At 42.1% G+C, this 14,642-nt stretch overlaps 1 protein-coding gene across 2 annotated transcripts in view; it reads right to left on the bottom strand.

Moving 5' to 3' along the window:
* The window catches only part of CDK19 (cyclin dependent kinase 19), a 129,997-nt gene that overhangs the window by 47,729 nt on the left and 67,626 nt on the right, over positions 1-14,642 (bottom strand). Inside the window, exons 3-4 of one of the 2 annotated variants that reach the window (XM_084775109.1) lie at positions 858-968; positions 272-412 (exon numbers count right to left, since the gene is read on the bottom strand). In XM_084775109.1, coding sequence (XP_084631235.1) covers positions 272-412; positions 858-968 — 252 coding nt within the window. Of the gene's footprint in view, positions 1-271; positions 413-857; positions 969-14,642 lie in introns of those variants that run through there. The other variant, XM_084775110.1, reaches the window with a different exon arrangement.

A 14,642-nucleotide genomic window follows, 5' to 3' on the forward strand; every position in this document is an offset into this window, starting at 1 on the left:
GGGAGAGACAGTCTCAGTCTCTGTCTGGGCTGTCCTTGAACTCACGGCAACCCTAACCCTACTTCAGTTTCCCAAGTGCTGACGTCACAGGTGGAGCTGCCGCTGTCTCAGTTCCCAGTCTTCTGACTGAAAGCTGCAGGCGGCTTCTTACCCCTCTGTGTATTTACACATTTTTCTTAGCTAAAATTCTATTATAATTGTACCAAAAGGAACGACTTTGCTAAAAGAGAAAGGAAAAGATGTCCTGATGGATTTAAACCGAAGCGCTTACCAGGTCCCTGTGGAGCACCCAGTTTGCATGGAGGTAATGGATGCCGTCGAGAATCTGGTACAGCAGCGACTTCACCATGGATCTTGGTAACTGCATGGGCTTTTTATTTGCTTTTGATGCACGGTGAAACTTAATAATATGCTAAAAATTAGAAAATTAAACATACTCAGCCACTACTCACAAGTATATATACCTGATTAAATGTGTGCACACTTCACAAAAGGAACCAGTACTTGCCACACACATCACCAAACCACCATTAACTGAGAGCAAGAAAGGAGTCTCTTACCTTCGCAGCCCCCTGAAGAAGGCTTCTGGGAATTACCAATGTCATCACTGCAATCAACTTCCATTTTGTACTCATCTTTACAGTCAACATCTACTACAGTTGCTTCCAACTGAGATGAACTACAGCGAGTTTTCTTCTCAGCGCAGTAGCGGTACACACTGCTGCACACTCGCCCCTTACCGCAGTAGCGGTACACACTGCTGCACATCCGCCCCTTACCGCAGTAGCGGTACACACTGCTGCACACTTGCTCCTTACCTATACAATCATCCTTTGGCCAGAAGAGTTTAAACTTACCCAAAGGTCATGTTCTGCATAGTCAAACAGCAGCCACACCTTCCTGTCACTGTGAGAAAGGAACACCTTCTGCAACGCGATGACGTTAGGGTGCTTCAGTTCTCTCAAAAGCTGGATGCAAGAGAGGGGAGAGAGAAAGAGCACTGCTCAGTTAGCAAGGAGGACGAGGATGGAACGCTCTGCTCATGCTTGAACATGGTGTTCTTACTTGAAACAAGGTCTTACTATAGCTCAGGCTGCTCTCCCTGCCTTAGCCTTTGGGTGACAGGTGTGCACCACCAGGCCTAGCTTGCAAACGAACTTTTTACATTTTAGAAGAGCCAGGTAAACAGCATGTAAGGGGAACAGCTTTCAAAACACCATTACTTAGAGAAAAACTCTGACAACACCTTTCTGATCCTGTTCTACATTATGTGTTCTGAAAACAGGATCATTTTAAATAATGAAATGTACAATGATAAAACTCATACTGTGTCACTAATGGGGAGAGATCTCAATCGGTAAAGTGTGTCCACTGTATGCACAAAGACCTCACATTCATTTCCTAGAACCCACATTTTAAAAAATGTTTGTAAAAAGTCAGTGATGGAAACAGTAGAGACAGGTAGACAGGGGAGAGGGAGCAGGGAGAGCTCAGTAGCCAGCCAGCCTAGCCTACTTAGTGAGTTCATCTCAAAAAACAAAAAGAAAAGGCCTGAGGGATGACACCTAAGGCTGCTCTCTGGCTTCAAAACACACACACACACACACACACACACACACACACACACACACACAGTCTCTCTCTCTCCCCCCTCCCCTCCTCCCCTCCCTGAAAAGGAATGATACTTTGTCCATGTGTATTATTTTATGAAAAGACAATCTCCTTGAGAGACAGTCAATTTATATCTTCCTTAGCATACCAGAGTGTTCTCTCTTTACACACATGTATATGTATAATATATGTATATAATTTTAAGCCCTCTCCAGAGTACACAGGCTTGTTACAGTGGTGAGGCTCGTGTGCGCTGATAAGGCCTGGAGCTGACAGTGGCTGCAGTCTGGGTCTCGAAAGCCTCCCCGAGGCCTCCATGCTAAAGGGTTAGTGCCCGGCCCATGCCGATACAGGGAAGGAGTGGAAGCAATCTTTAGGACGTGCTGCCCATCGGAAGAAGTAGGGCTGTGGGGGTTCTGCCCTTGAAGGAGATAATGGGGCTCTGGACTCCCGTTCTCTCTCTTCTCCTCAGCTTACACCCCGCAAGGCATGAGTATTGACAACCTGTGCCACTGCGTGCTATGGCTGAGACACTGTGCCATCACAAGCCCTAGGCAAGAGGGCCAAGAAGCTGTGGCCCAAAATCTCTGACACAATATGACTTGAGGGAGAGATAAGCCTGTTTTTTAGGATCCCAAGTATGGGATCAGAATGGTCTTGTGAGAGAACAGGTGAGGTTAATCCACTCGAAGACCAACCACCTCGTGAGGGAGCTTGATTGTTGCCAGCTGAAAAGATCCCATGAACAGACTCTGGGAGGAGATAAATAAATGAGCCCAGAACTGAAGGAGGGGGCTTTTGGAAACTTCAGATTGTTTTGGCTGTTCATCGCTTCACTTCTAGAAGCTCCTAGAGAGAACCACTCAAGGGAAGGTGTTGGGGCTCCGGCTCCGGCTCCTGCTGAGGTTCTGGGTTCTGGTTGCTCCAGGCTCCAGGAGAAGAAATCCTGCTGATTACGCCAGGAGAATGGTTCCTCGGAACTGATATCCTTACGGTTTTGTTATTGTGTTCTTTAATTTTCTTTTCCTATGGTTTTGGTTAGTCAGGTTATAAGTGATGTATGATCGGTTAATAAGTTGTAATAAAATATATTGGGTAAGAAAACTGAGCCTACAATGACTCTGCCTGTAGTATGTGTCACATGGACAGACAGAAAGCTGACTCCCTCAGGAAAAAGAACAGCCCTCACAGGGTACAGGCTTCAAGCTCTACCCCGACAGGAAGGGACAGACCAAATGAGCCCAAACCCTTCAAAAGCTCAGTCGGACAGCAGCGGCCTGAGCAGACACATAGTAACAATGGCTCAGCTCAGCGGGGAGCCTTGTACATCTGCCTGCCTCAGATTTAATAGGCACAGAGAAACATACTTGATTTTTTTTTTTTAAAGACAGGTGCTCAGCGCATGGTAGAGCACATCTTTAATCACAGCACTCTGGAGGCAGAGGCAAGTGTATCGCTGTGAGTTCCAGGCCAGCCTGGTCTACAAAGTAAATCCAGGACAGCCAAGGCTACACAGAGAAACCTTGTCTCAAACACACACACACACACACACACACACACACACACACACACACACACACACAAAGGTATTCCTATAGTTTGTCCTACTACCTGTTACACTTGCCTCCCTACTGAACATCAACTTTTCAGGCAAAGGCAAACTTTAATTGACATCTGTACCTCTGAGGAGTGGCACAAGCACGCTGAAGGAGCTTGCAGGGTTTGCTGTTTTGCTTTGTTGGTCTCCTCTACTTTACAGAATTTAAACAATACTTTTGCAAATAACTTATGTGTGCTTGCCTCCTGCCCACATCTCTTCCTTACTGTAGCATCTCTGCCTCAGTGTCCTGTGGCTAAACCTGAGGGGGTCATCTCTACTCTCCCTGCCTTCAACTCCATCTGCTCTTCCGGGGAAACGGCAAAGGCCATTAGTCAGAGGAGGCAGGGGAGGAGAGGAGCTGCCCTGCTCTGCTCTCAGCTCTCACTTCCTGAGGAAGGCCTCCCTGACCCCACCAGACTGTAATCAGCTTCCTTTCCAGCCAGTACTGTAATTTTCACAAGTAAAAATCGTCTTTGTCTTCAAAGGGTAGACAGACATAAATGGTTTTGTAAGAAGGCAAACTTACATTACTATATATTTTTCCAAACACACTACAGCTCTGTGTCCCTCATCTACAATTTGAATCCAATGCTTTTTAATTTAGAATTTTGGAAAACACATTTGTACTTCAATAGAATAAAATGAGCTGCCAAGAGAACGCCCTCTTGGCTAGCTGATGCTGGCACTGTGGAAGTTGGGCACTTCCACACAAGTCTACACTGCAGGTGACTGACCACAACGCAGAAAAATGCCTGTCTACTGCCAGGGGAGGTCTGTGCTCTCCACAGCAATTCACTGACCTCCCTCCCAACGTCATGGAAGAAGTCAGTTGTGCCTCAGTTTGCACATTCATTTCAATATTCGTAATTTGGGAGTCCACCTGTACTAAAGCCTCCCCTTTGGAAGGGTTAGAGCCTCAGCCTGCTTCCTTCGTTTCCTATCTTTAAAAAAAAAAATCATTTTTAAAACCATCACTGTACAGAAGAATTTACTTAAATTGAAATGGGTTTTTTTGGGGGGGGGGTTGTTTGTTTGTTTTTCAAGATCGGGTTTCTCTGTGTAGCCCTGGCTGTCCTGGACTCACTTTGTAGACCAGGCTGGCCTCGACCTCACAGCGATCCGCCTGCCTCTGCCTCCCAAACGCTGTGATTAAAGGTGTACTACACCACCGCCACCACCACCCGGGTTGAAATGGCTTTTTAAAGTTGCTAATCACTTGCTGTTTTTTATTAATAGGAAAGCTTATTTTGTTGATTTTCATAGTCCCAGTGATCAAATGGCATGTGTGAAATAATTAAGCACTCAATAATATTTGTCAAATGGCTTAAATCTATTGAGCACATCTGGTTCTTATTCATGAAAACAAACAACAGCCTTGGGAAATTTTGTTTGCTTTTGACAAACTATCCTCTATCAACAAGTCCTCTGAATCTTTAAAATTAGGATGTACTCCACTAGGAAAGTGGCATATGGAAATGCATGTAAAACCAGAGGTCACCATACATGGTGGCTGCCTCAGTTGTCTCCTCTTCCATTTGTGGGAAATGATCTCTCACTGAAAGCTCATCAACTTGGCCAGGTGATCAGCCAGCAAGCTCCACAGTCATACGTGTCTACGTCCCCAGCACTGGGGTTACAGACACAGGCCCCTGCAACTCAGGTCCTCAAGCATGTGCATGTGAGATAAGCATTTCATCAGTGGAGTCATCTCACCAGCTCTCAAGGGTCATTTTAAGGCTAGTTTACAAACAAAACACTAGATCCTAGATAAACATTAGACAGAAAGTATATTCACTATCCTGACGTCACAACAAACAACAAAGAGTAAGCCTTCTACCATTATTTACAGAACTAAACAACAGAACAATGAACAACCTCAGCGTTCAATAATAACAAAATTGATAATTATGGCATATGTACATATTATAGCTTCAGATATATACACTAAAGGGTTTTGTAAGATTTTTTAAAATCTTACAAAAAATCACGTTGTGTGTAGGTAGTACGCTCACAGGACGGCAAGGGTCCTCAGGTGCCCTGCAGCTGAAGCTACAGGAAGCTGTGAATGCTACCATGGGGGCTGGGAATCCAACTCAGCTATATCCCCGCCCCACTGCAAGCCTTTAATGAGATTTACTGCTACAATGTTGTGATATAAATTTCTCAAGTCTACAAAAAATAAATGATTTATTTATAAAATAAAAAAGATAGTGAAGTATTATTAGTACTTGTTTCACAGTATAAGATGACAATCACTTTTTTTTTTTACAATGAACATCATCGGTGTTCTAAGAAGCACCCATCCATCCATAAGACAGTCCTTTTGCTCTAAAAATCTACGTGTGGCTATCTAAAAGGATGCAATGAAAGGAGACAGCCATGCCTTAATTCTTGGCAAAATCCTACTCTGCCAACAGACTTCAGTCTTTTGTTCAACACAGTATCATGCAGCTACAAATATGCTTTAGATCCATTAAGCAGCAGTTAAGTAGATTATGATTTTCCTGTGGCACACACTGCTAACTCCAGTGTTAGACACTCAGTGTGGTAACCTGATTGCAACACAACCTTGTGAAGGATGGTCAATGGACACATCTTTCAGACATGTGAGTAATTATAAAAAGTATCCACTTTTCATTGTCCGAAACACATTTTTTTTTTTTAATCTAAAGTTAGAGCACTATTTAAGCTCTACTGAGCCCCGGGATTCTTTACCAAGCTCAAGATTCCAACATGCATTTCTATTTTCACCCCCACAATCTTCACGTTGTCTATAACGCTCCCCACTTCTATATTTACCCACACAGTGTTTCGTGTTGTCTACAACGCTCCCCGCTTCTATTTTTACCCACACTGCCTTTTGTGTTGTCTAGAATGATCCCTTGGGTTCCAGACTCTTTTTTTTTAAAGGGTTCTAAAATCCTTATACTCCAATAACTTACTTTTCCCAAAATAAATGCAATTTCTATTATTGTTGACTTCTTTAAAATAACAATATGACTCACAGGGCCATCAAACTTTCTCTTGGGTAAAAACATTGCAAATGACCTTATTTTAGAAAGTTCTAGATAAATCAAAATGTAAAACAACATAGTAAGTGAAACACTGAGCTTAACAGTAGATTAGGAAAACTGCCTAGTTCCACTGGGGAGTGATCCTAAAATGATCATTAATAACCAAGATTTGAAACTTACACCCCACACATTTGACAGGCCTTTTCAAAGCTAGTATTTCAAATGCATGTTAGGTGCATTATAACCTTCCAGCAGGTGGCACTCATATTATGACAGGAGGTTTAATAAGCACAGTAACCCAACTATGGTTCAAGGTTCCCCTAATTTTGTGTCCCCGTGTACACGTGTGACACACACATGCTCCCTGCCCCCTCACTTCTCTCAGCAATGTTTAGGTACCACTCATAAACTCCAAAGGTCTCTGTTCCCCACTGCTTCTCATCACAATACAAGACCACACACAATGACTGACTAGCAGGTGAGACAAAGGAGGGTACTTAACTCTGGGTTTTGTAGAATAAAGCTATCTACTCACACAACAGTTTCTGTAACAAATAAACGACTATACAGTGCTTAAGTACATAAACTCAATGTCAAACTCTTGACAAATTATAATTGCTACTCATAACTACCATTACCTGCAAGAACATTAAGACAAAACAAGCATGCAATGATCTACGTAGAATGCATGGCATCGGCAAATTCTTGACAAACAGTAGCTGCTCAGATGTAGTAGATAGGCAGCAGAGTCTCTTTCTGGGTCTCACAATATGGGGAGTAGGGACTACTTCTGACATGGACTCTGGCCCCCCTACAATGATTACTTCCCCCTGGCAGGGTGGCCTTGCCAGGACAGAGGAAGTGGACACAGGTAGTCATGATGAGACTTGATAGGCTAAGGTCAGATGTTAGGGGAGGAGGGCTCCCCTTTCTGAGGACTAGGGGAGGAAGGAAGAGGGGAGGAGGGAGAGAGAGGGGATTGGGAGGGGATGAGGGAGGGGGCTACAATCAGGATGTGAAGAATTCAAACTGCAGAACAAGCAGGTAACTTATATTGCTAACCTCACTACATGGGACTAGCCCTGAGACTGGCTGAGACATGAATGTCTATGCACACACAGTGCTTCTTGTTAGTCACAGAATCCCTGTGACTTATTATTATTAGATGCCATTCTTCATATGGCATGAATGAAGATTCACAGATGTCCTTCTTCTGCTCATACAAAGAGCAGAGAGCCAGCCTTAATTGTTCTGTGCATCACACATTCCTTATGCATTTATAATTTTAGGACTGTATAGTGCTTGTGAGAAATTATACATTTTCAGAACAAAAGAACCAGACACTGATGTTGGACCAGACCAGACAGGATTCATTCCTCTCAGCATGCTGGACACTAACATCCTGCGTCCTTCATGTTCCTGCACCAAGGGCTTCAGTTGCTGTTCCTCACCAGAACAGGACAACTTCCAGGACAGCTAGCTTCGAAGAAAGCTTCTGATCCCAACTGGTCCAGCATTTCAGACTGTCCTACATAAGACTTTAATTAAGCCTGGAATTTCTCAACAGTTAGAAACTGGACCACAAATGCTATTCCTAGTTTGTTTAACCATTTTCCCCAATTTTGTTTGGGCCCCTACAAAGGTATTATTCATCCCAAATCAGCCGGAAGAAACCTTAGGGGGGTTTTCCTTAAGGGGGGCTGGGGTAGGTTTTTGGTTGCTTTCTTGGGCTATAGATGGTTATATTCATTGGGAGTTGGTCATAAGTTATTAATGATCTTATGCAGAAAGAAACCAAGGTTGGACACAGGGATGCCTCTCTTTTTCCTTTATCTTTCTTTCTTAGGTTTGAAGATAGAGGTTGAAAAGAAAGAGGAGGAAATATGGAAACATATAGGGATGATAGGACAAAAAGTAGATTATTGAATCCACTCCTGAACTTAATGCCTTAATTGTTTGTTACTCACAAGGTTATTTTTAATTCATGGGTATACAATACTGTATATTGATATAAAATAAGTTTAATTTTGATACTCTGGTATAGAATTCAAACTTAAGATTATTCTTCATACATATTATACATATTTCTACTCTAATATGAAGTATTGTACCCAGACAGCTCAATTTTAATACAAGGTTTACTTCCAATACTTTGAAAGTGCTATTGCAGGCTGCTTAGGATAATTAAGTAATACAGGTTAATTGTTAGTTGATCAAATCATGGCCATGTCAATTACTAATCTATTTTTAATCACAAGAATATACATTCTAGGTTTAACAGATAGATATGATTCTATAGAAAGATAAGGTAAAGTAGTTAGATAAGGTCTTCAAAAACCTCAGAGACCTACAGAATATGGCATTTAAAGATATTTTTATTATTTTAAAGATCCTTTGACAATGAGACAGGTTAACTCCTGACAACACCCAGCCTACCTCAAAGAAGATGATGGGCATCAATGAACCTCCTTATGGAGATGGCTTCAAATGTGGCAAACAAGCCACTGGACAAAATGTCCTCCTTTCTGCCACAGACAGAATTCTGCCTAAAAATGGGCAAGCTTAGACACAGGCAGAGTCAAAGGCCAAACTCTGCCAAGACCAGGTAAGAAAGTCCTCAATAGTTCCTGCCTCACTGAAGATGATGCTCCAACACTATAGAGAGTTTTGGGTGACTAATCAGGCAGCAAACTGTCTCTGTCATTTTCTCATTTTGGAAACTGCTACTTGCACACTTCCTGTTTATACAGCTAATTAATTTTATTTCTTCTCAAGTCTCTGATGGGGTTGAAGATCAAATAGTTTATTTACAATTAAGCTTAGTTGTTTAGGGGTTAAGATGTTCTTAGGTCTAGATAGATGTTTTAGGTTGATAAAGATGAGGTATGATAGATATTGATTTACATTCAGAATTTTAGATGCACTAAGATAAGAAAATGTTTTCTTCAAGGCTGCCAAATACAAATACCCAAAACACTATGAATGTAACATTAATATAATTCCTGATTGTTTTGTGGTTCTTCATGCTGTAGGTAGTTTATTGTACATATGTGTAATAATATAAATGTATATGTAAAAAAAGAGAAAAAACCAGTAGCTGTAATTGTACTTAAGGTGAATAAATCTAATCACTTAAGAGCCTGAGCCACATTTCCTGGCTAAGTCTAGGTACCACCCACCCTCATCAAGGAAGCCTGTCTTTACACCGAATGGAGACCATCACAGAAACTGCAAATAGGCGGCACACAGAAATCGATGGAGCGTGGTGAGTCCCAACGGTTACAGCTACATAGCAGCCCCTGCTCAGGGAACACTGCAGAAGAGGAGGCAGGCAGATTTTAAGAACCAAAATTCAAGAAAGTCCTCTGTGAAACAGTCTGCCCTAGAAACAGTTGCACAAACACCACAAACTATCAACAGGCAGTTTAACCTGGGAAGGAGGATTTTGGGGGTCATATTTCTAGATAAAGGACTAGAGAGAGTAATGACTATTGGGAGAAGAAGAATTGGCCTGCCCTATAAATGAGCCCCTTACTGGTTTTCCGAAACTGAATAGTCAGCCCTGAAACCGTAGACACACAAGCAGAAGTGGACTCAGTATGCTACACTTACATATATTTGAGAATACACAGAAGAGCAGAGGGCGATGTTACAACGATAATAATCAAAGAAAAAGAGGCTTTCAACTTGGGGGCGGGGTGCGTGGGAGAGGCTGGAAGGAGGGGGGCACCTGAGAGGAGCTGGAGGAAGGAACGAGGAAAGTGATGTGATTCTGTTTCAATTGTTAAAAAAACTAACCACTCAAGGAAGTAAGAAATACTCATTAAAAAGAAGTAGCTGTGATGGAAAATGGCATAGTACTGCCTCCCAAAGCGCCTGAAAGCCTCCTGCAATAGAGTCTACTGTGGCACTGTGGCTGTGTGAACGGTTTCTCTTTTACACAACCAACATTTGGTTTCTTTTCTCTCTGACTTCAAGATCTGCACATATTTGCTCTGAGAGCAGTATTTTAATCTTCTCTGTGTTGTTCCAATTTTAGTATACGTGCTGCCGAAGCAAGCACCTGAGAGCAATATGTAAGTCGAGTGAGGTCTAAAATAATTAAGTTCACATCTCCCTCACTGTGATAGCATATATGTTTATTTAAGTAAGCTTTCATGTAGTATATTACATATGAAAATAATGAAATCCTTTATTACAAATCAACAGTAATGTGAATATACAAAGTTAAAATATGAAAAGTGAAACAAAGAAAATAAAGTTGGCATGGTAAAAGCCTTCTAATTCTCAGGAACATTCTACTTTATTTTCCCCCATGCCTGTCTCTCTCCCTCTCCCTCTCTGCCGTATTCTAAATCTAAATGGCTAGGTGACCACTCCACATACTGTAAGAAACTGCACTACTGTGTATAATAACTAACCGTGAACTACCAATACAACGATGAAATATTTTATAAATATTTTAGATCACTATGATCTAAAGTAAGTATTTTAGATCACTATGCTTCAACAGGAGACATGAACACAGTGAAATAGGCTCAAATTAATCAACCATGCATCCTTCACTCTCAAACATTTCACAGAAATGTTCTCAAAGTAACAAGGAGAGCAACTAAGTGAACTAAACGCTGCACAGAGAATCTCTGCTGCACTGACTCTACACACAACTACTTCAGGCCCAGCCTATTATGAGAAAATAGAGGAGTGATTTTATACAATCAAGTAACTTGATTTTAATTTACTTGTATTCGGATACTAAGCATCTGGATCCTATAACTAGACAACAAATCTAAAACATAATCACACTAGGCATGTGAAGTTTATTACATTTTTGTGTGAAGCTGAAAATATTCAATGTTTGTTCAAAGTAATTCCACCACTAAGCTATATAGTCAGCCCAACTTTAATCATTTAAATTAAGCCAGGTGGCTGTGGTGCACGCCTTTAATCCCAGCCCTTGGGAGGCAGAGGCAAGCTGATCTCTTGTGAGTTTTAGGCCAGCCTGGTCTACAGTGTGAGTTCCAGAACAGGCAAGGCTGTTATTCAGAGAGACTCTGTCTCAAAAATAATAATTAAAAAATAAATTAATAATAATAATAGCAGACATGAAGTTTTTGTTTAAATACGTTAAACAATGATTAGATTTAAAAGGTTAGAAATCATTAAATCATGATGAAAAATCAGACAAGTGTGGTTGAGCAGCCTTAACCGTAGCCCTTGGGAGAGAGGCAGGAGGGGTTCAGACAGTGTCAGAAAGGGGGAGGGAGGGAAGGGAAAGGGAGAAACAGAATGTCAGTAATTTTGTTGAAAGCAAGCTTTCTTTGATTATTACTGGACTCAGCCAACAGCAAGCTTGCAAACACCATCCTACCTGTGACAGCAAAGTGCTGTCACACTTACTGACTGGTTTATATAGCTTATAAAAGTCAATTTAAAAAATTAATACAATGGACAGACACTATAAACAGACATGTATTTCACAAAATCAAATATAACTTAAAATAGTTAAAAAAAAAAAAGATTATTGAATTACATGACTACTTCCATTTTAAAATGCAAACTGGAGCCAAAAAGATGTGTTTTAATCTTTCAGAGCAGGGTGATGCTTTAAAGCTTGCATTGTCTGAGTGACATCAGTGAGGAACAGCACTTGAAGAAATGCTGCAGTAGCACAGCACAAAACTGAGAATAAGGCACGTGGACTGTTCATCTGGAACCATCACTAAGAAATGAAATAACTACAAAGTGAAAGTAGATACGTAATCTCTGGAATTTTTTCAAGCTTTATGAAAACTCTGAAAAGGTGGTACAAAGCCACTTGCTTACTAGCTACTTTCGTGCTGAATTGTTGTGTGTTGTATAGGCTTGGAAGTGCTGTGAGAGAGGCCAGCCTGGTCTACACAGTAAGTCCAGGACAGCCAGGGCTACACAGAGAAACCCTGTCTCAAAAAAGGGGTGAAGAAGAAAAAGGAAGGAAGAAAGAAAAAAAGAAAAAAATTTAAAGGTCTAGTCATTAATTCGAAGATGAATGATGCAGGATGGCCAGGAAATAAGTGGGCCTGGTAGGTATGGCTTAGAGACAAAAGAAAACACTCCAAGTGTGAAGTGGGGAAACGGCTTTAGTATCAAGCATTAGGGACTGAAGGGCTTCTGGGTTCCAGTCATCTGGATCTGGAGCTCAGAGACAGTGCTTGACTGGACGTGAGGAACCTGGGACTCATACTGCAGAGAGAAGAGACAAGGCGTGGTAGGAACGGAGCCAAGTGCAGAACTTCTAGGAGAATAAAAAAGTGTTTCTAAGAGAGACCTTTAAGAGGAGGAGGACACAAATCTCCAGGACAGAACAGTGGACACCCCCTTCACACAGGAGATGGCATTGTTTTAAGACAGGGTTTCTCTGGATGTCCCTGGCTGTCCTGGGAACTTGCTCTGTAGACCTGTAGACTAGGCTGGCCTTGAACTCACAGAGATCCGCCTGCCTCTGCCTTACCACACCTTGCTAAGATTGAAATTTTTAACAGAATCAATTAAAATAAAAATTAAGGAGTACATGACTATGACAGAATGACATCTGTACAAATGTCTTCTCAGCTGCCTCTCTTCTTTAGCATCTACACACACACACACACACACATACACACACACATACACACACACACACACACACACACACACACACACACACACACACACACACACACACGATGCCCCTTGTAGTTGTAAAAAAAGATGCTGTGGCAGTGTGCAAGACTGGTGCTGATGCCAGGGAACTGAAGCAGCAGCACAGGCTCCCTCAGGAGGGTTCTAACTCAGGGCTGCTACCTACACAACTCAGTTCTTAAAATGGTGGCTTGGTAAGATGACCTCATTAACAACAAAACCCAAACAACCTCACATGAACACTCACGGTCAGAGCACCTTAATCCTCAACCTAGGATACCTGACGAATCTAAGCAATTTTTAGAGCTTTCATCAGGCAGAAAAAAGATCCTGTGTCAGCAGTTTCTCCTAACCTAAAACTATTTCTGCACATTACCGACACCACAGATCCCCGACCTGATCCCAGCACTCTTGCTGGCGGCTTCATGTCTGCTGCACAGTCTGTGTGCCTCTTAAAGGGCTGGAATCCTTTTTTAAAAATCATCCTAATATACTCTACAGAGTCCAGAACCAAACTTGACAAAAGTATCAAGGTCTAAAAGCAAAGTGAAATAAAAAAGGCCACTGGCAACACTTTTAGAAATACAGAAACTACCCACCTAAAGCCACGCTCTAAGGAGGCTTCTGTTGGTCCAAAGTGGGCCCTAAATCTGGAAGTGCTGCTGGCAATGTCCCAAAATGACAGCGTAGGCTCTGCTCAGGATGGACTCTGACTGGGCAGAGGAGAGGCTTACAGTATGGTAAACAAAAACCTAAACTCAACATTCCTCAGAAATCTTATTAAGTGGTTTGTTTGTGAGGAAAGACCATCACTTCATTATCCACCCAAAACAGTCAGCTACTTTAGACACGGGGCATCCGTTTCCTGATCAGCACCAACAGCCCCATGCTAACTTGCAGGCTGTTACAGCCCACACCCCTTCTCCAGTCTCTACCTGTTCCCATAAAACAAGGCCTTTTCCAACAGCTGAGCTTCCCCAAATAAGCTGACTTTCTACCCACAGAGTGGGCCAGTTCCGTGGTTTCACTGTGTTTTTGGTTACAACTTTAATGGCTTTTCCAGTAATGTACTTACTAGATATACTAATTTTGAACCACAGAAATAAGCAATTATTGGGGGCTGGAGAGATGGCCCAGTGCTTAAGAGCACTGACTGCTCTTCCAGAGGAAGACTGAGTTCAATTCCCAGCACCCACATGGAGGCTCATAACCATCTACAATGTGATCTAATGCCCTCTTCTGGCCTGTGAGTGTATAGGCAGACAGAGCACTGTATGCATAGTAATTAAATAAACAAATCTTTTTTTTTTTTTTAAGAAAAAAGAATAAATAATTAATTATAAAATAGGACTAGTACTGAGCAGGGTGTCAAAAGTTCAAAGCCAATCTCAGCTACACACAAATTTGGGAATGCCCTAAGCTCTATGTGACTGTCTCAACAATAAAAAGGGACATTTCCAAATAACCGTAAGTACTCTGCCCTTGTATAAAAGACGAAAGATGTCTTTCTCAATGTAACTATGATTAAGAATGTAATTCTAATAGGCCTGGGGTGGTGTTGATGTCAGGGCTAAGCTGAGCTGGTCCTGCCTCTGCCCCTTGCCAGCTGCGGCACTCTGGTGAGCTGGCACTGGCTCTCACCTAGGCAGTGTGGGAGAGCTGATTCTGGTGGTGTAGACATGGGGGCACTGACTCTGCCTCTCACTGAGAGGCACAAGAGAGCTGTCCTAGTCCCTCACCTGGGCCGCAAGGAACAG

The sequence above is a fragment of the Acomys minous genome (genome assembly GCF_964271855.1).
Source record: "Acomys minous genome assembly, chromosome: 3".
In the NCBI taxonomy this organism is placed as follows: Eukaryota; Metazoa; Chordata; class Mammalia; order Rodentia; family Muridae; genus Acomys; species Acomys minous.